The sequence below is a fragment of the Megalobrama amblycephala genome, linkage group LG14, assembly GCF_018812025.1.
Source record: "Megalobrama amblycephala isolate DHTTF-2021 linkage group LG14, ASM1881202v1, whole genome shotgun sequence".
NCBI lineage: Eukaryota > Metazoa > Chordata > Actinopteri > Cypriniformes > Xenocyprididae > Megalobrama > Megalobrama amblycephala.
In genome coordinates this window covers 956803-979011 of record NC_063057.1, presented here as the reverse complement: position 1 = coordinate 979011, position 22209 = coordinate 956803, and the positions used below count along the sequence as shown (strand labels likewise).

At 38.1% G+C, this 22209-nt stretch overlaps 2 protein-coding genes across 2 annotated transcripts; one reads left to right on the top strand and one right to left on the bottom strand.

Annotated features, from left to right (window-relative positions):
- Positions 1-335: 335 nt before the first annotated feature.
- rtcb (RNA 2',3'-cyclic phosphate and 5'-OH ligase) lies at positions 336-8362 on the top strand. The gene is made up of 12 exons (XM_048154436.1): positions 336-525; positions 739-817; positions 1306-1373; positions 2814-2913; positions 2988-3144; positions 3768-3924; positions 5122-5281; positions 5440-5615; positions 6010-6198; positions 6291-6401; positions 6480-6599; positions 7922-8362. The coding sequence occupies exons 1-12, from the start codon at positions 433-435 to the stop codon at positions 8027-8029; spliced, it is 1518 nt and encodes a 505-aa protein (XP_048010393.1). The 5' UTR covers positions 336-432; the 3' UTR covers positions 8030-8362.
- Positions 8259-21745, bottom strand: xpot (exportin, tRNA (nuclear export receptor for tRNAs)). The gene is made up of 25 exons (XM_048154435.1): positions 21608-21745; positions 19774-19924; positions 19566-19648; positions 18706-18762; positions 18327-18396; positions 17997-18215; positions 17737-17921; positions 17405-17573; positions 16968-17204; positions 16844-16882; positions 16696-16758; positions 16355-16479; positions 15384-15528; positions 13576-13695; positions 13341-13435; positions 12973-13042; positions 12648-12886; positions 12206-12491; positions 11834-12023; positions 11630-11746; positions 10747-10862; positions 10620-10667; positions 10459-10527; positions 9865-9921; positions 8259-9760 (listed from the first exon to the last, which is right to left on the bottom strand). The coding sequence occupies exons 2-25, from the start codon at positions 19861-19863 to the stop codon at positions 9734-9736; spliced, it is 2916 nt and encodes a 971-aa protein (XP_048010392.1). The 5' UTR covers positions 19864-19924; positions 21608-21745; the 3' UTR covers positions 8259-9733.
- Between the last annotated feature and the right edge of the window lie 464 nt (positions 21746-22209).

Sequence of the window (22209 nt, the reverse complement as noted above, 5' to 3'; positions counted from 1 at the left end):
CAGGAATTTAGGTTAAAATAATTTAAAATGTACGTTACATTTATCAGTTTAAATAATATAATTATTATTTTATTAATATACTCGGTTTTTTAGTGCTTTGTCAGCTTTATCTCATTTTAACTGCATACTTTTGTATTTTTTTTCTTTATATTTACAACGCTTGCGTATACTTCTGTTAATTTTCTCTATTTAATTACATAAATTATGGAATCGTGGAGAATTTAATGCTTTTAAGATTGCTATAAACGTTAATAAAATAGCTAATGTGCTAATGTTATTCATGCTCGTTTGTTTTCGAGCAGCAGGTGGCGCTGAACGCCCTGAACAACCCCGCGAAAGTCCATATAAACTCCAAGAGAAGAAGAGGAAGAGCCGAAGAAGCGTGTGGAGATATTTTGCTGTCAAAAGTGCGTTTATTATTTGATTTTTAAAATGAGTCGCACTTATAACGATGAGCTTCAGTATCTGGATAAAATCCACAAAAACTGCTGGCGGATCAAGAAAGGTTTCGTGCCTAACATGCAGGTAAAACACTGTCAGAAACGCAAACGTGTACACTTTTGATTCAGTGACGCACATACAGAAGAATTCAATCACTATTAATAACAAAATCAGCAGTGTTCAGTTAATTAGTAGTGCTTTGTGTCTTATTAATAGTTGTTTTAGTCAGTTGACGTGTTTGTTAACAGATTCTGCCTCATTTTATTGTGTTTTTATGATTGAATGTTTGGTCCTCAGGTGGAGGGTATTTTCTATGTCAACGATCCTCTGGAGAAACTGATGTTTGAGGAGCTGAGAAACGCCTGTCGTGGTGGAGGTGACGTCACAATGTTATACTGAGCAATTTGTACAAATAATAATAATATGCTTTTGCATTAGAACAGTAGGATTAGATCAAAACTGATTTAATGATTCACCTTTCAAGACATTTCTTGGGTTATTATAGTAGTCAGGTGTAAAGAAGTTAATTTACATAATCCTTTTTGCCCTAAAGTTCATAACATGGTGATTTAATCCCAAAGCTGGTTGGTTTGGTTCATGGTTTAGAAATGCTCTCTAATCAAACATGCATGTCATAAAACACACCTTATGCACTGACTCAAGGTTCAGTTTTCTGAGCTCATTGACAGTATATGGGGTAAAAATCTTCCAGAAATAGTTAATTATGATGCACAAAATTCATTAAAATGTAAAATGTGACAAACACATTGTTTTAGCCAGCAGAAATTGTCATTGTTCAATTGAATAGAACACATAAAATGTGAGTCAGTATGACTGAAAAACACTCTTGACTTGTTTTCACAGGGTTTGGTGGTTTCTTACCTGCTATGAAGCAAATTGGAAACGTCGCCGCCCTGCCGGGAATCGTGCATGTGAGTTAAAGCAGCAGGATTTATCATCACATTGCTGCTTATGATTTGAGCGAGAGAGAAAAAAAAAAAAAAAAAAAAAAATATATATATATATATATATATATAAACATCTCTTTCCTTTCAGATACGTCAAAGTATCGCAGAAACTCAAATAAATCAGAATAAAAGTCTGATGCCTTTAGCAAAACAAATGTCATTAATCTGACAGTTACTCATATTGAAGTTTCTAAGTTGGGGGCGCTGACAGACAACATGGATATATATATATTTTTTTTATTCAATATGTTAAATTTTAAGTGCATAATTGAAAATGTACATTTGTTTTTTTTTCCTGTCAGTTTAAAGGTGCAATATGTAATATTTTTGCAGTAAAATATCCAAAAACCACTAGGCCAGTGTTATATATTTTGTTCACTTGAGTACTTACAATATCCCAAATGTTTCCAACTATTTGTAAATCGTGAGAAAATTGCAATTTTAACGTGTGAGGAGTCGCCTGTCAATTGCGTCATACCCGCGTTACCCTCGGTTTCCTGTTTTATTTTGTAGAAACCATGGAAACACCAAAGACGCTTTAATATTTACATGTTTTCATAGACAAGGGAACATCTGTTTTGATATATTTATAGACAGAAATCTAATTATTGTTATATAGCTCCACACGTTTAGTCTTATTGTTTAAATCTAATTTTCTTGATGTTTTGCGATGCTTTACCATGCCTCAGAGAAAAACACTGTTTTGTGAAGTAGCTAACATAGCATAATCAGATGCAGCTTTATTTTTAGTAACAGTAATACAGAATTTTCTCCATCATACAATACGTTTTAAAATGAATTGCATGCCATTTATCAACACAATCACCAGCATTTAATATGATATTGTAAAATCGATCTATCTTACTGCAGTGTGTAACAGTGTCTCACAGCAGCCGCCGAGCGAACGCACAGAGTAACGTTATAACATCATTTTCAACACTCTCAAATGTATCTAATATGATAAACAGAGCTGCGTTACCTCATACTCATGACCGGAAAAGCGGAAGCGGCGCCGGTGACTGTGTCATAATAAAAGTCCCGCTGCTCGTGAGGCGTGTGTTGATCAATCGCTCCAGCTCCTCGTTCAGCTCCACAACACTCGCTCCTGCTCTGCTTCACACTACAGCAACGTTAATAATCACATCCATGCACATGATTTCTTCTCGAGTCCTATCCCACTTCTTTTCCACCGGCCGTTGAGGTGGAGATCACATGTCCCAAGATTCCACGCTCAAACTTGGAGTCATCAAGCTACGCCTTTGTTTTGAATAGGCCTCTAGCGGACAGAAAATATTACATATTGCACCTTTAAATAAAGATTCACTCATTTTGCAGTGTTTTGTCAGCTCAATCTCATGTTCACTGCTCCATTTGTATGTTTGCTTATTTAACTCTGTTCTGCAGAGGTCTATTGGCTTACCCGACGTCCACTCTGGATATGGTTTTGCCATCGGAAACATGGCTGCATTTGACATGGAAAACCCGGATGCCGTGGTCTCTCCCGGTAGGTAATGGAGCCGTGTTCAGATTCACGATCGATCACGGCGTGACGGCTCATGGTGCGTCTGATCTGTGCAGGTGGTGTCGGGTTTGACATCAACTGTGGCGTGAGACTGCTGCGGACGAACCTGGATGAGGGCGACGTGCAGCCGGTGAAGGAGCAGCTGGCGCAGTCCATGTTTGACCACATTCCCGTCGGAGTCGGATCCAAGGGCGTCATTCCGATGGGAGCAAAGTAAACACTATCATTCCAACTGCACTTATTTGAATTATACTAGTAGCGTTATTTTTTAGTCTTTATCTCATCGTATGTTTGTTCTAAACATACTTGGCAACAACCAGCTATTATAACCATGTATATTAACTGGAAATGTATGGGTATGTTTTCACGACAATGATGTACTAAAAGTAAAATTTCGCCTTTGCGTTTTTCACGTACAGACAACAACACTGTCAAAATGATCCCCGTTCACGCGAATCTGCAAAAATGACCAAAAATGCTGTATTCTGCTGCCAGGCCAGTAGATGGCGATGTCACTTTGTAAAGAAACTATTCGCATATAGACTAAACATGTAATATTCATATGCATGATGTCACTATTTTCACAAATTGGTTGTTTACATGGAAACGGTACCAGTATCACTTTTAAAACTTTGAAGCTTTGAAGTTTGCATTTTCAGGCCCTCAAAACACCGTCGTCGTGTAAATGAGCGTCCAAAACATGCACAAATTTTCCCTTTTTATTTGAAAATGGAATAAACGGATTTTATTACTACAGTGTCTCACAATAAGGACATGTAAAATTAGTCTTAATGACACAACCTGTAGAGTTTAACAGCAGGTGTTTGTGTGTCTAGAGATCTGGAGGAAGCTCTGGAGATGGGTGTGGATTGGTCTCTGAGGGAAGGATACGCCTGGGCCGAGGATAAGGAACACTGTGAGGAATACGGCCGAATGCTGCAGGCCGATCCCAACAAAGTCTCGTCCAAAGCCAAGAAGAGAGGACTGCCACAGGTACAACCGCATTTACAAAAGTGCAATTTCACGGCCAGCAAATTCTCTTAATTTCTCTGTCCTTTGACATGTGCAGCAAAACGTTAATATTGGACTGTTTGTGTGAAATTTCAACAACCCAAAACCAGTTTTGGAGGGCTGAAATCATTGACAGAAACATCATGTAATCGCTCAATCAGTGTTTCAGCTGCGGAGAGATGTCAATATCACAGCCACCATTTAAATGTTTATATTTCAACAACGAATTGAAGAGTTTGATTCCAAAACGCGATAAACGCCATTTTCAAAAAATTGAGTTTCCGCCAAAATCAGTATTGTATCTGGTTGGTATTGAAAAGTCATTTATTAATTTTGCGCAAAATGCGATATCCGTTGTGTTATTCTGTCATGTTTTCTCCATTTCTTCCCAAAACGCGACAAACGCCAGTCTCCTTTTTCTGCAGAACGTGATATATCCTCTCTCAACCAATCACAGCGCACCATTCCACGCACTGTAAACATTAAAGGCTTTTTTAAAAGCCGTTTTTAATACCAATGTACACGGAAAAAAAGTGTGTTTATTTAACCGTGCGGTGGCGCCAGATACTCTTTAATCGGTAATGACAAATAATTCATAACATTAACAAGATGACCATTGGAGCAACGGTTGAATGTATTTTTAGTAAAATGGCTGAATATAAGATAAATATTGGCAAAGTTTTGACTCTGTCATATATGTGAATCAACTTACTTTGTTGTGTATTTTCAATTTGAAAAATAACTTTTATATTGACGAATTAATTGCATTTTGAAAAAAAAAGGTGTCATGGATTTATTGCATTTTGGGAAAAAAAATAATACGTTTTTATAATAAACTTTTTAAAATCAAAATGTAGATTTGAATTTTTAATGTTTTTATATCCAAAAGATGCTATGTGAAAGTTTGAAACAGAAAATAGGGGTTTTCATCTTGCCACTTACTTGGTAAAGAAAACACCTTTTTACTCAAAATAATCAAAATGGAGTTATTGCGTTTTGGAACCAAACTCTTCAATTGGAGTTGAAACATTATTATATCATAAAGTTTTACATTTAAATGTTTATATATTATGTGTGTTGATTATTAAATAAAATGTATACTCCCGTTTCGGTTTTGTCTAAATGAAAACCGTCGGTGCATCGCTAGTATAAAGTCTCTGTTCTCTTGCTGTTATGTAGTTGGGAACGTTGGGTGCAGGAAACCACTACGCCGAGATTCAGGTGGTGGATGAGATCTTCAATGATTACGCCGCAAAGAAGATGGGCATCGACCACAAGGGCCAGGTGTGTGTGATGATCCACAGCGGCAGTCGAGGCCTCGGCCACCAGGTGGCGACAGGTGGGCATCAACTGATCTGTGACTGAATTTAAAGAGGGAGGCATGACAAAAAATGTGCATGGAAATCATTTCGAATACTGCAATATTCCATATATAAAAGACAATTTTGATTTCATGGTGACTTTAAAGCGAGCGTCAACTCTCTCATTGTTTTGTAGATGCTTTGGTTGCAATGGAGAAGGCGATGAAGCGAGACAAGATCACTGTGAATGACCGTCAGCTGGCCTGCGCTCGCATCACATCTCCTGAGGGTCAGGACTATCTGAAGGGCATGGCGGCCGCCGGAAACTACGCCTGGGTCAACCGCTCCTCCATGACCTTCCTCACTCGCCAGGTATAAAAATCAGCCTGCGTCTCAATGTGCATACTATCCATCATAAATAGTATGTCACACTAGTCATATTCAATACTATTTAGGGTGGATAGTATGCACATTGGGATGCAGGGTCAGACCTCATTAAAGTCTTAAAGGGATAGTTCACACAAAAATGAAAATTGTCACTTACTCCCCCTTGAATGCTGTGAAAATCAATGTTTTTTATATGGTTATTTTATAATATAATCACATTGTAATTCTCCTTATTTGGGTTAGGGTCAAAACCAGATCAAATAATTGCGATTAGATTGATTTAATTTGTATATTTGTACCTGAAAAACCAGCATAACGAACTGTGTGTCGTGAGTTTTGCTGCTGAACATGTCCGCACTGACCTTCACCTTCACTGCAGGCGTTCTCTAAAGTCTTCAACACGACCCCAGACGACCTGGACATGCATGTCATCTACGACGTCTCTCACAACATCGCCAAGGTGGAGGAGCACATGGTGGACGGCAAACAGAAGACGCTTCTCGTGCACAGGAAGGGCTCGACGCGGGCGTTTCCTCCACACCATCCGCTCATACCTGTCGACTATCAGGTGATTGGGCATGTACACAAGTTTGAAAATGACTTTCCTTTTTGGTTGATGTCACACTATAAACCATTTCAATGTTTTTTCCTCTCCTTCAGCTAACGGGTCAACCGGTTCTGATCGGAGGAACCATGGGCACCTGCAGTTACGTGCTGACGGGCACAGAGCAGGGCATGACGGAGACGTTTGGCACCACGTGTCATGGAGCGGTGAGTGATGCGAGGGATTGTGGAGCAGCGACTGTAACTGTATCTTACCTGTCTGACGTGTGTTTGTGAACGCTGTAGGGTCGAGCTCTATCCAGAGCCAAATCCAGACGCAACTTGGACTTCCAGGATGTTCTGGATAAACTGGCAGACATGGGCATCGCCATTAGAGTGGCGTCACCAAAGCTGGTGATGGAGGAGGTGAGACTTTCATTCTGTCACAAGAAGCTCCAACTCATTGCAAATTTTAGTTTTTTTTTTTTTTTTTTTAAACAATCAATTCTAAATTTAATAAACACAGAAACAAATTGTTTTTGTTTTCCAAAAAAACTATTCTACATTAAAAAAATTTTTTTTTATTAATTTATATTATATTACCACTATTTGGTCACAAATTATTCTTTCATTTTGTTTAACTGTTAACTTTAAATATCCTAAAGAGCACAAACTTGTTTTATATTTTAACAATTAAAAGTTTATATTTTTAATAAGTCACAATGAAATGCATTAAATTTTATATATGCAACTGTTTAAAGTTGAATAGAGTTAAATCAGTAATTTGACCTGTTTGCAAATTTTGCCTTTTTTTTACCAATTCCAATTTCTTATATACAATTTTTTTTTTTTTTTTTTAAATCACCCTAGAATAAGATGCATGTAATAAATGTATTTATTATAATAAATATTTAACTTTTGTGACCCAAATAGCACAAATTTATCTCCATTTTGGTTAACTGTTAAGCTTTAAGTTGAATTTTCTAAAGATGACATTTGCAATAAATTTTTTTTTTTTTTTTAAACAATCAATTCTAAATTTAATAAACACAGAAACAAATTGTTTTTGTTTTCCAAAAAAAACTATTCTACATTAAAAAAATTTTTATTAATTTATATTATATTACCACTATATGGTCACAAATTATTCTTTCATTTTGTTTAACTGTTAACTTTAAATATACTAAAGAGCACAAACTTGTTTTATAATTTATTACATGTTTTAACAATTAAGTTTATATTTTTAATAATCACAATGAAATGCATTGAATTTTATATATGCAATTGTTTAAAGTTGCTAGTAGAATAGAGTTAAATCAGTAATTTGACCTGTTTGCAAATTGCCTTTTACCAATTCCACTTAAAAAAAAAAAATTGTATATATTTTGTTTTAAATAATCACCCTAGAATAAGATGCATTGAATAAATGTATTTATTATAATAAATATTTAACTTTTGTGACCTAAATAGCACAAATTTATCTCCATTTTGGTTAACTGTTAAGCTTTAAGTTGAATTTTTTAAAAGATGACATTTGTAATAAAACAAATATTTTTGTTTTTTTGTGCAAAAAAACTTTAACATCATAAGTGAACCAAGGAAAACATTTAAATAAATTAAAATAAAATCCATGCAATGACCCCTTTAAACAACCAATTTGCAAGTATCCAAAAAAACAATATAATGCAATATTATATATTTATGTACTGTGGCATGTCACGCTTTTAACACGTTGTCTTACACATCAGGCTCCTGAATCCTACAAGAACGTCACAGATGTGGTAAACACGTGTCATGACGCCGGCATCAGTAAGAAGGCCATCAAGCTCCGACCCATCGCTGTGATTAAAGGGTAAAACATCACGACGGAGGCGGAGCAAGGCCCTAAATACTCCGACCGGCTGACCGCAGTCCGTTTCCTACGGCGCTGAAGGACTGCATCTCAAATATTTCTGCACTTATGAAGGTGGAGTGGCTCAAGTCAGCGTTATTTTTGGTTTGTTTAGGGTTAAAGGTGAAATGTTTACACTAATAAAAATGTTCACTCAGCACATTGTCTGAATTGATTACAGCTGGAAATCAAACTGAGATTAGTAAATACTTTATTGGTCATGACAAAAGATCCACAAAAGGGAGTGAGAGGGGCGTGTCCCAGCATATCAAAAATAAATCAAGTTTACACAAAGATATTTCAGTCTACCTTTCATGTCTTTCTCTCCTCTTATTTGGCATAAACACAGTGGGTTTGACAAGCAGGACTGGAGCACTGCTGAGTAACAGCAAGTCTGAAGCAAAGACTCATGGGTTATGACAGAGAAACTATCTTTAACAGTCATTCAGTTTATGGCAAAGTGCTTCATCCATTTATATTGGGATACTTTTTTTTTCTTTTCCCCTAACATGATTTGCAACCATTAAACCCATTGTGATTTAACCTTCCCATGTGCGTTTCTGTCTGAAGTGGGATCCAGGGCTGAAAGGGTTAACAACGTGTGCAGTGTCTCTAAAAATCCAACACAGATTGTCAAAAATGTCATTCCAACAAAAGAGTCTGAAATAAAAGCACGTCAGGCAGACGGATCTGAGACGATCGTCTCTATGATGAAAGTAAATTTCCGAACGAAATGATTCCTAGCAGCGTAACCTAACCGAAACATTCACACTGCAGATCCAAGGATCAAACCACCTCGTAATATTTTCACAGTCAGTAACATTTTACACATATTGCATATTTCAAATGGGCTTTAAAGGCATTAAACGACAGCGAATCGAAAGACTGTGATGGAAGCGGCTTAACGTTTAGTGTTCGGTTCGTTCTGAAACGATATGCAGTTACAGTACAGCTTTGATGGGAATGCCGTAGTACACGTTATATATGGAAAACCTGCTGCTAATTTATCAGTTTATAAGAATTAAAGAATAAAAAAAAAGACCAAAATGATTTGCCAGGTCGAGCCCACATCAAGAGCACTTCCATTTGTTAACCTCATCACGTAAAACTAAAACCTACGCTTCATTTCTGAAAGTAAAAAACGCAATTAAATTAAACCGGCCCTTCTTAAGCTGAAATTTGAGAAAAATCCAGATTTCAAGCACACACACAAAAATAAACATTTCATTAAATTCATTCTAGAAACCAATCTGTAACATTTAAGTCATATTTCCAAACAATTAGCATATTTTCTGCGCATTTTTTTTTTTTTTCAACGGGAAAGCGTTAAACGTGACTTTTCCTTGAAAAATTCTGTCCAGGACTGAAGCCCCGCCCACCCTCACAAACCCCACCTACTCTCCGTCTCGTCCAATCGCAGACGTCCCCTCCAGTCCAGGTGGCTGAACCTCCAATGGAGAGCACAACTCTGATTGGGCCAAGGTCACTGTCACATGACAGCCAATCCCTACGTGACTCCTGTTGGGGGTCCGTGTCCCGCAGACAGGATGGGTGTGGTTAAGCTTCTTTGAGTGCAAAAGTAGCTCTATGCTAAGCTCTGTCATTATGGTGGTCTGTAAGTGGCGTTGACTGCCGAGCTCCTGAAACGCTCCGCTTGACGATTCCAGTTTTAAAGTTTGGCCTGCTGGAAGAAAACCTGCACACACACACAGGAAACAGCATGTTAAAACAAAATCTAACACTCAATGATATCTGAAGACAACATGAATTAGTGTTTCAACCATAAATCCCGTGAAATACCTTCATGTAGTTCTTCAGAACCTTAACGTCCGGCTGCTGAAGCACTTGACACAGTTCCTAAGAAGAAGAAAAGTTGGTATAAATCAGATATTCACCAAAATCATACTGCAGTTTTCTTTTAGAAGACTTGATATGTAGGACTAACACTATCAAATGGATATTGTTGCTATAACTTAAGTAACAATTTTAATTTTGCTCTCCCCTGATTTTATTTATTCTTATTTCAATCTTAATCAAAATGCATGTCTAATCAATTGAATTCATAAAACTTAATTTCAAAAATTATTCAAATGAAAACATTAATTGCTTTTTAAATTAAAACAGATGAAAAAAATGTGATATTCCTTAAAGATTTAAATTTAAATAAATAATTTATTATTAATAATTATATTACTCAGAGCTGTACAATCATAATATATTTCTGTAACCGTTTCTTCAAGTTAAACCAGACTCTTATTTTGGCGGGTTGTCGTGAAGAGCTTCGAGTTTGTGTGTGTATCTGATGATGGTTCTGCCGAGTGACTCTCAGAGCAGCTCTAAAGATAAGGCGTAAAGAGATACTGGAAGTGACAGAAGCAGGTGAGTCTCGGGTACCTGTGTGATTTCAGGCGAGACCTGCAGCGACGGCAGATACTCCTGAAGAAACTGCACACACTCCGGCCCCTGTGCAAACACAACACATCAAGCATTAGAGTAAGTAACTACAGTCATTGTTGTTATTACTCAGCGTCACGCTGTACTGAAAAAACACTCACTCTTTTGAGATGAATCATATGCAGAGTCAGTGTGCACTCCGACAGCGTCTGATACAGAAGAGCAAATCATTACAAATCACCATCTGCACTTAATACAAGCGGGTTATAAAAGCCTTGACTGACTTACCAGAACCGTCTGGGCATCTGAAAGGTCAAAGGTTGGTTTAAGAGGGGCCATGAAGCATGCTGGAACGATATGTTTATAGATGAAATCTGGAAATCCCACCAATCCATCTTTTCCACCTGAAAAAGAGAAAAGCAGTGTTATTTTAGCATTATTTCTATACTATTCAAGGTGTTTTTTGAATAAGCTTTTATATTACAGTTTATTATTTTGTAATGTGCTTTTGTCAGTTCTATTAGTTTATTATTATTTAGATTTAATTTATTTTAATTACATTTAATTTTAGATGAATAAACTCTGATCTAAAAATGAAATTAAATAATTATGAAAACTAAATAATTGATAAAATATTTTATTATATTACTTGTATATTATTAAAATAATGTTTATATATTTCCAATTAGTAATTGTACTGCAACTTAATTTCTAATTTTTGTTTAGTTTTTTTTTCCATTTAATATTTATATTTTATTTCAGCTTCATATCAATTAACAAAACTATTTTTAATTATTTTAGTTATCGATAACAACACTGGTTAAAAGTCTAGTTTTATTTTAGTTTTATTATATTTTTATTTAATACTTTAAATCAGCATGTTCATATTTTTCATGTTAATTTTAGTTTGTGCATTTTTTTTTTAAATACTGTTATTTAGGTTGAATTTATTTTATTTTCAGTTTTAGTTTTTATTTATTTCCAGTTAATAATTTTTGTGCTTCAGTTTATTGCCAAGGCAACATTTTGAATGTTTTAGTTTAATTTTTTCAACTAATTTTCTCAGCTAACAGTTTTTAATAGTTTTAGTTAACGATAATAACCGTGGCCTGAACTCACTGTTCAGATGCACATGAATCTGCTGTGCTTAAAGTCTCAGTGTTTTTCGTACCCCAGAGTTCCACCAGTCGGGACAGAATAATGAAGCATGTTTTCTGGGCGACAGGGTCTGGGAAGTCCACGGCTCCCTGGATGATGGTGAAGAGCACACGCTCGATATTTTCAGCTCCTGCCAAACACAGTAAGTCAGTTCCTGTATTCAGGCACACAGGCTTGTTTGGCTTGTGTTCTGAACAGGACAGCAGTGACGTCTCACCCTGGCTGGCCATGACCTCGTTCATGCCGCTGCTGGCGATGGTCTGAATGAAGCTGAAGTAGCTTCTTCTCAACATCTGTTTCTCTAGCGCCGCCGTCTGATCGTTCTCCTCCGCTGGACGAGACAGCACCTCAAATATGGCCATCACCAGAGGCATGAAGATCTCCTGGAGGAAAGGAGACACCTGGTTCTGGGAGAAAGAGTGTCCATTTGAGTTATATTATTAAAAAAAATAAGTCATTTAATCATTTGTAAATTTTTCCTTCTGCTGCAAGACACTGTTAAATGTATGATGCAAACTACAGCTGGTGAGTCAAAAACCCACATGATCCCTAATGTCAATGATTCAGCTCTGCCCAGAGGCGTCAGTACCTTAAACTTGGCTGTGATCTGACTGATGAGTGGGATGAACTCCTGCAGGTCTTTCGCCTCACAGTCCTTCAGCATGTGCTGAGACGCCGCTGGAATGAAGGGCAGCACCTCTTCCTCCAGACAGATGATCATGCGGTGGAGGAAGGAGCGTACGGCGCTGCGTAGCGGCCCTCGCTGGACGGGACAGCTGAGCGCAGGCAGGAAGGTCTGCAGGCAGTCCAGATAAACCTCCGAGCAGCTGCACTGCTTCACCGTCTGCTTATTACTGAACGCCTTACTGGTGCGACTGAGGAAGAGGAACAAATTACTGGACAGTAGGGATGTGTTTGCAATGATTTTAGGTTTGGACGAGCCTTTTTAAAGTTGCGCCAACTCAAACACACTTTAAAAGTTCGATTTGTTATTGCAAATGAGTTCAACGATGGCAGCTGTGTGTGTTTACCTGGCAAACCCCACTGCGTGACTCAGACAGTCCGCCAGCGCCGCCTGTCTCTCTTCATCGCCCTCCTGTGGCAGTTTTGCGAGCAGCATGCGAAACGCCTCCATCAGCGGCGTGAGGAGGCTGCGCATCAGAGCCTGCTTGCGCTCGGCCGGACTCTCTCCGTTCACGATCAGCACGCCGGCCGTCTCAAACATAAACAGCTGGTCATCATTGCTCAGCAGTGCTGGAAACCCATTCTCCTGGAGAGACAAAGACAGACGGCTGATGAAGCAGACGTTTAGAGCATATTTAAATGCAGCTTCATATGATCTTTAGAAGCCGTTACCGGAGGAGCGAGTTCTAACAGGTCCTGTATTCTGCTGAGTATGTCCTCGATAAATGCATTCATGTGTTTACTGCACAAATAAACAAGAAAGAGTATTATTAACATTGCATGAATTAATGTACTGTAAAATCATCTGTGAAATCTAACATTTACTAGTGATGCACAGACATAGACATTTCATAATTATACATTTGTGCATTTAGCAGATGCTAAAATTGTGTCAGTATGAATTTGAGCTCTCTTTTGTGTCTTATCATACTTGAATGAATGATAGCATGATCATTTAATGTAATGCCAGAAAAAAAAGCATGCTGTGTAATTGCATTGAATATTATTGTTTGCATGTACATGGTTGCAGAATGACTCACTGCAGGGTTTTGATGAACCGTGAGAACAGGTAAGCCACTCGACTGCGCACCTTCGGACTGCTGTGCCTCAGACCACGGTGATCTAAAAACGCCATCTAAACGAAACACACAAAAACCTCTGAAAACTCCAAATACAGCCGTTACAGGTCAAACTAAATCTTTGTCACTCTCACATCTCTAAATACGTTTAAATTATGGGTGTAATTAATCAGCGTAACGGGCTTCAAACACTCACCAAGACACTGGGAATGTGCTGCGGCTCAACGAGGAAGAATTTATCATAGCGAACGACGGTCTCGAAGAACTCCAGAGTAACAGAGGAATGCTGATACTCGCTCACGCCACAGGAGATGAGCTACACACACACACACACACACACACACACACACCACATCAGACAGCTGTCATCATGATGTAGAAGTTACTTTGTGCCTGATTTATTCACTCGTTCTTTCATTGAGAATGTTTACATGCACACCAATACGTCAAAATGTAATTATTTTATGCTTCCCACAGGTTTGAAACAAACTTGTGGTGGTAGCCAGGCGAAAAATCCTCCTATTACCCACGGCACAAAATGGTCTACTACATGTGACAAACAAATAATGTGCGATTTTTATCAGTATTTTTATTTATTGAAATTAATTTTAATTACAAAGCATATTACATTTAATAACATACTAATATTATGCATTATAAATTATGCAAAATTTCAGCATTTAAATGGTTCTCCTTTTCCTATGTTCTCCTTGCTGTCATATAGTGTCTCTCTCAGTGAATGGGACACAGATTTTACTAGTAAAATTTATAAAATGAATAATATATGTGTCAAATAATGTTCTTAGTCTTTTCTTCCTGTGGGGGAGACTACAATAATTTACTATGAATTAAATGGAAATCAAATTAAATACAATTTATTGTGTAACCAAAATACCAAAAATGCCCAAAAGAAAAAGAAAAAAAATTTAGCGTGTGACTTTTAATTATAAACAAGCCCGAAATACACCGGGACTCTTATTTTGAAATGTCTGTACTATTGCAGGCTGATCCTTCAGATTCTTACAATCTTCTAAAATATTTTATATAAAGGCCATGAAGTAGACTTTGTAATAATTCATCAACTTGAGTTCATTAGCAATCGCTTGGCATAAATCTGCGCTTTTCATTGATTGAGAATCACTTTGAAGCAGTCTGAAGCGCTGTTGCGCGAGCTTGTAGAACGCGCAACAGCACCCCCTTGTGACTTTGCAAAATGCAGCACCCGTGGGAATGTTAGCGGGAGTAAACAGTTCTGACGCACACATAACGAGCAGGTATGAAACGACTAGTTAATCGATGGCGGATGGTTTCATTATCTTGCGCGGATATAAAAGTATAAGAGGATAAAAATAATAAAAGCAAAAATGTGTCTCCAAATATACTTGGGCGGCCGTTATTATACGTGGGCGGCCCGCCCAAGTAAAGTCTATGTGTGGGAAGCACTGTAATCAGTCATATTGATATATAATCACAAACTTTTTGGCCAAATTATGCAACCCAGTTATTATCGTTAACTAAAACTATTAAAACATTTCTGTTAATTGAAATAAAGCTGAAATAAAATAACATATATAAATATTAGTTGAAAATTTAAATAAAGTAGAAATGAAATAAGTTTGAGTTGAAGCACTAAAATAATTAACTGGAAATAAAAACTAAAACTGAAATAAATTAGATATAAATAGCAATATAAAAAAAAAAAAAAGCTAATTTTTTTTTTTTTTTTTTTTTTTATAAAAGCACAATTAAATTTAAAAAATGAGACAAAAAATATAAAAATAAAAGCCAGTTCAAAATATTAATACAACTATAATTAAACTAAAATAAAAACAAAGATAACACTGCTACAAGCACAGCAAATCTGGAGAATTTTTATAACAATTTTATCAGAAAAATTGTAAACTTGACCCCCCCCCCAAAATCGTGCTGTCCTGTCAGATAAAGTGTGCATGTAAACGCACTCATTTTCTTTTCGCTCAGAGAAACACGTGATGCTAGTCTCACCGTTCTCATCATGGCCTGCAGCGTGCTGGTTTTAGCAGTGTCTCCAGAGAAATGCGCTCCATGAGATGCAGGAAGAGCTTCGCCCAGCATATACAGCAGCCTGATGGCCACCTCCACCTCCATGAACTGCACCGTCTGCCAGTTCCTGCACACACAAATCAATGAACCCAAGTCAGGTGGATGTCTTTAGATTGGCTTTTAAAGAGGAACTATGATGCTTTTAACCGTCTTTAGTGTGTAATGTTGCCATTTGAGCATGAAAAAGTCCCTCCAGCAGGAGTTATCCTCTATATCAGTGTCAATGTTTCTGAACTCCCTGAAACGCCTCCATAATCCTCATTTAAATAATTCAAACGCAGAATAAAGGGAGCCTGGTTGAATTAGTTACTTAGTAGTGTGTTGAAACTGCCTGGTTATGGTAAGGGGCGGGACGTTTCCCAAACACGTTCGAAGAGCTTGACCAATCACAACACACTGCTCCAGCTGACCAATCAAAGTGCGTTGTACTTTTCAGAAGGAGGGGCTTCATAGAACCAGGAACTAAACAGGGGTGCGTTTCCCAAAGCCAACTATCATCGCAAGTTCCGTCGTTACCAATAGAGTTCAATGGAACTTGCTACCATATCGGCTAACGATGCTTTTAGGAAACGCACCTCTGAGCGTTACTGACAGACTAGGAAGAGAGGAGCTGCAACAATGGAGAATATGAGGAAAATAATGAACATTCAAGCATGAAAACCTGTTCTTGTTCAAGACTTTCAAGGTCCTCTTTAAATTTAAAATGTATTAAATGCGTGTCATATAAGCCCAAGGTTGTGATTTCATAACCATGAAGACTTCCGAACAACCTGTTTTGCAGGTTCTTGGAGTCAAGAGGAAGCTGAGTGCATGTGTATATAGTACATCAAACAAGGAAAACGCTGTTTTCTGGGATTTTCCATCTCAGGGTGTTGTGCAGGTTCATGTCTTACTGCATGGTGGCGGTGAAGACTCTGTGCACAGACTCCAGCAGAAGCTCAGGAGAGACTTGAGCCAATCGGTCCAGCAACATCTTTAACTGCTTCCTATATTCGACAAACATGGCCTCATCCTCGCCCTGAGAGAAACAAACCTATATTTATATATAGACAACATTTTATATAACATGTTTCTAAATAAATCCGAAATCGCAGTATGGCTGCAAATTAATTAAATGCATAATGTGATTAGAGAACGCAACACTTGCCACAGTAAACACTTTGTCGTCACGACAAACACCGTACATGTATGTTGCCAAAGCATGCTAAGAACAGATCAGACTTTCCACACTGACCTCATTCTCAAAGTTATACTCGTCATCGTACTTGAGTTTGTTCATCACAGCCAGCATGATCGCCTGTTACCAAGACAACAACAATCATTAACGCCAGCACTGATTAACGCTAATGCAGCTGTGATATGAGCCTGTGGTGCTGCCGTACCTCCACGTTGCTCTTCTGCTGCTCATTGAGAGCTGGAAGCTGAAAGACACAAACACACAAGGTTGAAGATGAGGTTTATGTGTAGATCATCTCTCAGTCTCATAATTAGGTGTGCGTACAGTACCTGTTTGAGCACATGCAGGTAGTCGTAACAGAAGCCCACGATGTTGGCTGAAATATCGTCATCTTCATGAATTAGCAGCTGTAGCATCAGGGGAACCTTCGCCTCCACGGCACGCAGCGATTCCGCAGAAACCTTCAAATCCGCCGTCTTACTGAGTTTAGTCCAGCTTAGCACCAGAGACTGACCCATCCCGTTCACCAACCGAGAGAACTTGGCCAGAAAATCCACATCCTCCTCCTAACGGACATGACGTACACATGAGAAAACAAAGACAAGAGATTAAAGCAATTCTTGAATCAGAATCATATGCAACATTAGATAAAACATAATGATCAGTGCGATTGTTAAATCATGCAGATATGTAACGTTTTTAAGACTTAAATCAGTTCCTCATGACAACATGGCATGTTACTTGTCAGAATACTGTATTGACACACCTGCTCGACATTGAAGAAGCCTGCGGACTGCAGCACCTGACACAGAGACTCCACCAGTTTGGTTTTGTCGACAGGATCCATTCCCTTATTGACGATCTCAAACAGACAATCACACGCCTCCTCCCGCAGCTCCTCCATGGACATGTGGCTGAGCAACAGATTCACAAACCTACACAAACACACACACAGCTGTCAAGAAGCTTGATTTCAACAAAAAGAAGGTCATTAGAGCCAGTCTGACAATATATATTTGAGTCACATTTTTAAAATTTCAGTACCGACGTGGTACCAAAGTTGGTACGGTCGATCACATTCATCAGAGCTGCTCTGACCTGTCATTGGCGATGAGATTGAGGTCGATCCAGGACACATATGCGCCCACCACCTCCAGACACTGGCAGGTCAGCTCGCTGTGGGTGTGTTGGTACGTCTGAAGGATCTGGAACCAGGACTCGACCAGCGCCGGGATGCACTGCTCGCGCATGCCGTCTTTAATCAGAGTATTTCTGCGCGTCTCCTGATGGAGGATAGAGTTTTAATGACATGACGAGAGCCAGATGCAGAGTTCTCCTCATGTTTGGACCGGTTTTACCTCCGGGCTGTGCAGGATGTCCCGATCGACCACCTCAGCATCAATGGCCATCAGCATCCGCAGGTAAATGTCCACACCGTTCGGATTCAGACCCACCAGAGCGAGGATGTCAAAGAAGAACTTGGGCCACAAAGTCAGATACTCCATCACAAACGTCAGGGCCAAAACCTGCGCCGCCTTATTCCTGATGAAGGGCTTCTCTGGATGCACATTCATCAACTGGATGAACACATCAACATGCAGACATGCAATCATATTTCAAATGCACATGTAGTTTGATTACTCATTCATACACACGTGAATATCAATCAAAATGCAAACAGCACTAACCTGACCCTGCAACCACTTCATCAGCGTCTCTCGGATCAGCTGCTGTTGAGCGGCAGAGAGCGACCCATGTCTGCAAAACACACAGCGTTTTTATTCACCTTCAAAAACTGTATGAAACTCCATACACTGACATTTTGTGTACATTTTAATGATAGAAGCTATCATAAACTGACTTGAGTTGAAACACTAAAATGATCACATTGTCATTTTTAGTTATCATTTAGTCCACTTAAACTCAATACAGAAGAAAAGACCTGTCGCTACTCACTTTCATTGTGACTTTAATGCACCACCATACCATGAATACAATTCAAATTTTTCTCCAACTCAAAAATATTTAATTTTCCGAGTTTAAATGCATGCAAAGATTCAATGATACCTGAATTTTATCTGGTGCTCCAAGACTTGAAAGCAGAAGAACTTCACATGATCATCACTGACAAAAGAACACACTCATGTTAAATTACTCAATATTATTAAGTGATGTGAATGATTTACATTATGGCATATTATAGCAGGCTTTGCTGCTACATCTAAAACATTACATACATATGAAGAGTTGACGGCATTTAAAAAAATTGAGTTTCCGCCAAAATCAGTATTGCATCTGGTCGGTATTGAAAAGTCATTTATTAATTTTGCGCAAAATGCGATATCCGCCGTGTTATTCTGTCATGCCTTCTTCCTTTCTTTCCAAAACGCGACAAACGCCAGTCTCCTTTCTCTGCAGAACGCAATATATCCGCTCAACCAATCACAGCGCACCATTCCACGCACTGTAAACAGTAATGGCGGCGCTCTGAATACACCTAGTTTTCCTTACTTTGTACTTTGTGATCAACAAAAACAGAAAAATGAATAATTCTGATGGCATTGATGAACCTGTGGTAGTTTCTGCGGTGGGGAAGAAACGTAAGTCATCGAAATGTAATAATTTACATGAGGAGATTAAGAAGATGAGGCACTCGAGTAATTTTAGGCTGTCGTATATGTGAATCAACTTACTTTGTTGTGTATTTTCAATATGAAAAATAACTTTTATATTGATGGAATAATTGCATTTAAAAAAAAAAAAACATGTCATGGATTTATTGCATTTTGGTGAAAAAATAATACGTTTTTATAATAAACTTTTGAAAATCTAGCCACTTTCTTGGTAAAGAAAACACATCTTCACTCAAATTAATCAAAATGGATTTATAGCGTTTTGGAACCAAACTCTTCATATATTAGACTCACCTGTAAACCCCTTTAACCAGGGCTTCAGCGCACACCTCCCATCCATCCAGAGACTCTTTCAACTGCTCAAAATATGCCAGCGCCTGAAAGCACACAGAAAACATGAGTGAAGATTGTGTTTTACTTACTCAACGATGCACTCAGCTCTCCTCTTTAAGTGTATATATGTTTACTGAAAGGCCACAGGCTGGTCTGGTTTTGCTCTCACCCTCTGCCTGTAGCAGGCATCAGCGTTGGGGTTCAGTCCCATGAGGGCCTGCTCGTCCATGATGGCAGGTAACGCCGACTCGCAGGCCATATGTGGGTTAGCTGCTGTCCTTGATCAGTTTATTCCCAATCTCCGCACAGGACACACACATCTGCGTGAGAGAGACATTCACACAAACATGAGTCCGACGGAAATATCTTACAGTACACACAATACAAACATAATAATATACAGTCAATTCTTACATAAAGTAGTGGTCGACTCATGTTAACAAGTTAATTCTGTTAATCTAGCAGTGAGACACTGATTTTGATCTGCCAATATATCAGTCTATCGATAAAAAAATAACTGTACAATTTACAATTGTACAAAATACTATACAAAATACAATTTACAATAATACAATGGAGTTTGAATAGTATATTGATGCCTGATGAAGATCATACGATTGAAACGTTGCCAATAAAGAACTTTTTTATGGTTTTGCAAGTTGACAGTGTGCGGGATTTTCCTTGTTTTTCCGTATTTTGACTACACTAGTCTTCTTTTCTAAGCACCTATCTACGACCTACAGGTGTGCGACGCTAACTGATCGCAGTTTACTTAATTAAAATGAGCTTTAGCTGAACATTTTAACTTAATTTTACTGAGTTCAGTGCACTTAAATTTGTAAATTTGACATTCACTTCTTTTATTCATTTGAGTTGGGACTACATGAATCATTGCATTTTCTGAAAAGGCATGGGTGGATTTTTGATGATAAATTAATATGTAAATCAAATGAATGAAGTACGTACTTATTCACTTTGTTTTATTGGTTTTTACTCAATTCCATGGTTGAAATTTACTTAGATTTACTAAATCAGTGTGCAAATACATGCTAAATAAAATCTGTATAAATGTTCATTTTCAATGTGATATTATACCATAGTAGTTACAAGGTACTTTGAAAGAATAATAGTACTTTCATGAAATGGTCACATTCACGTGAATGTCACTTTGCCAAATTTAGATAATATTGAATTAAAATAAAGGGGCTTTAACTTGATTATGCAATTCAATGTCAATAGAATATTAAATGACCTCATCAGAGCAACAACAACAACAGACAAATGACCAAACACAAACACACACACACACACACACACACAAACACTGAATCAGCACTTTCTATTTCTCCCTTATCCCCTCTTTCACTGTGTGTACTTTAACAAAAGTAGCCAAACACAGTGTTATGGGTCTAGGACGTGGTACCAAGGTATTCTGACATATATACCTTGTTCTTGGAGTGTAAATTCTGTGGTAATCATTATCTGACAGCACCATTTCTGATGCAACACGGGCCCAATAGTGAGTTTAATCAAAGCCATATGATCCACTAACCCAAATCACTATTAGATTTTCACCATACAATTACATTTACGTCAGATATGACTATTTATTATCACTATTTTTTCTTGTATCATCAAAATAACAATACTAATTTCAGCGCGCTCGCGCAGCTAACCGACAATCGTGTCACGCGCGTGCCGAATCTCAGCGAACGTGGCGTGACAGACCGAGAAAACACGTCGAAATAACGACAAACCTCCGTTGTACATCAAAACTGACGCACGTGTGTGGTGTTATATCACACGAGAGTGTAGTTTAGTGAGTTATCGGCTTAATTGCTGGATGAGATTGTTGTGAATGTGATGATGACGGACGGCTCGCGCAGCAGCACCATCCGCGCGCGCTGTCAGACAAAAGACCCGCGCGTAACTTTCATCTAAATGAATAAAACATGCCGCGATAGTGTAAATGTGTGGATATGGTAAAGGTTACCGCGCCTTACCGTGAACTTTACCGCTCCATCATCATCCGCCCCGCTCAAGTGACTCAGTGCGCATGCAACAGATTCAACAGCGGCGTGTCTGTCGGGCCGAGCGGATGTGCCGGGCACGAGAACAGGAAGAACTTCAGCACGTAGACGCGAGCGCGCACGCACGCAAATGACATATTATTTTATATATATAATTAAAATAAGTAAAAAACATATATATTAAACCTTAATTATATTAATACCAACAAATAAATGAGTACGTTAATATAAATTAAATTAGTAAGTAATTAAAAATACATCTAAGAGTACATTACTATATTTAGTATTAATTAATATTATTTTTTACAGTATAAATGAGGTCTTTATAGAATAAACAATATACATGCCTTTTCAATTTTGGGATTGGGATAATTAACGTTCCTGCTCTAGATACTAAACCTGTTATGTTTATTTTTTCCACTAGAGGACACTGTTCACAAACTAACGGGAAGCGACCGTTACATTCACAGTAATGTACGTGACAGATCTGACGTGGAATACAACAAAGTTGTGCACATTTGTACCTTATTAACTCCCTAAAGGGTGTATATTATTACCTTAAAGTTACGTTTTTA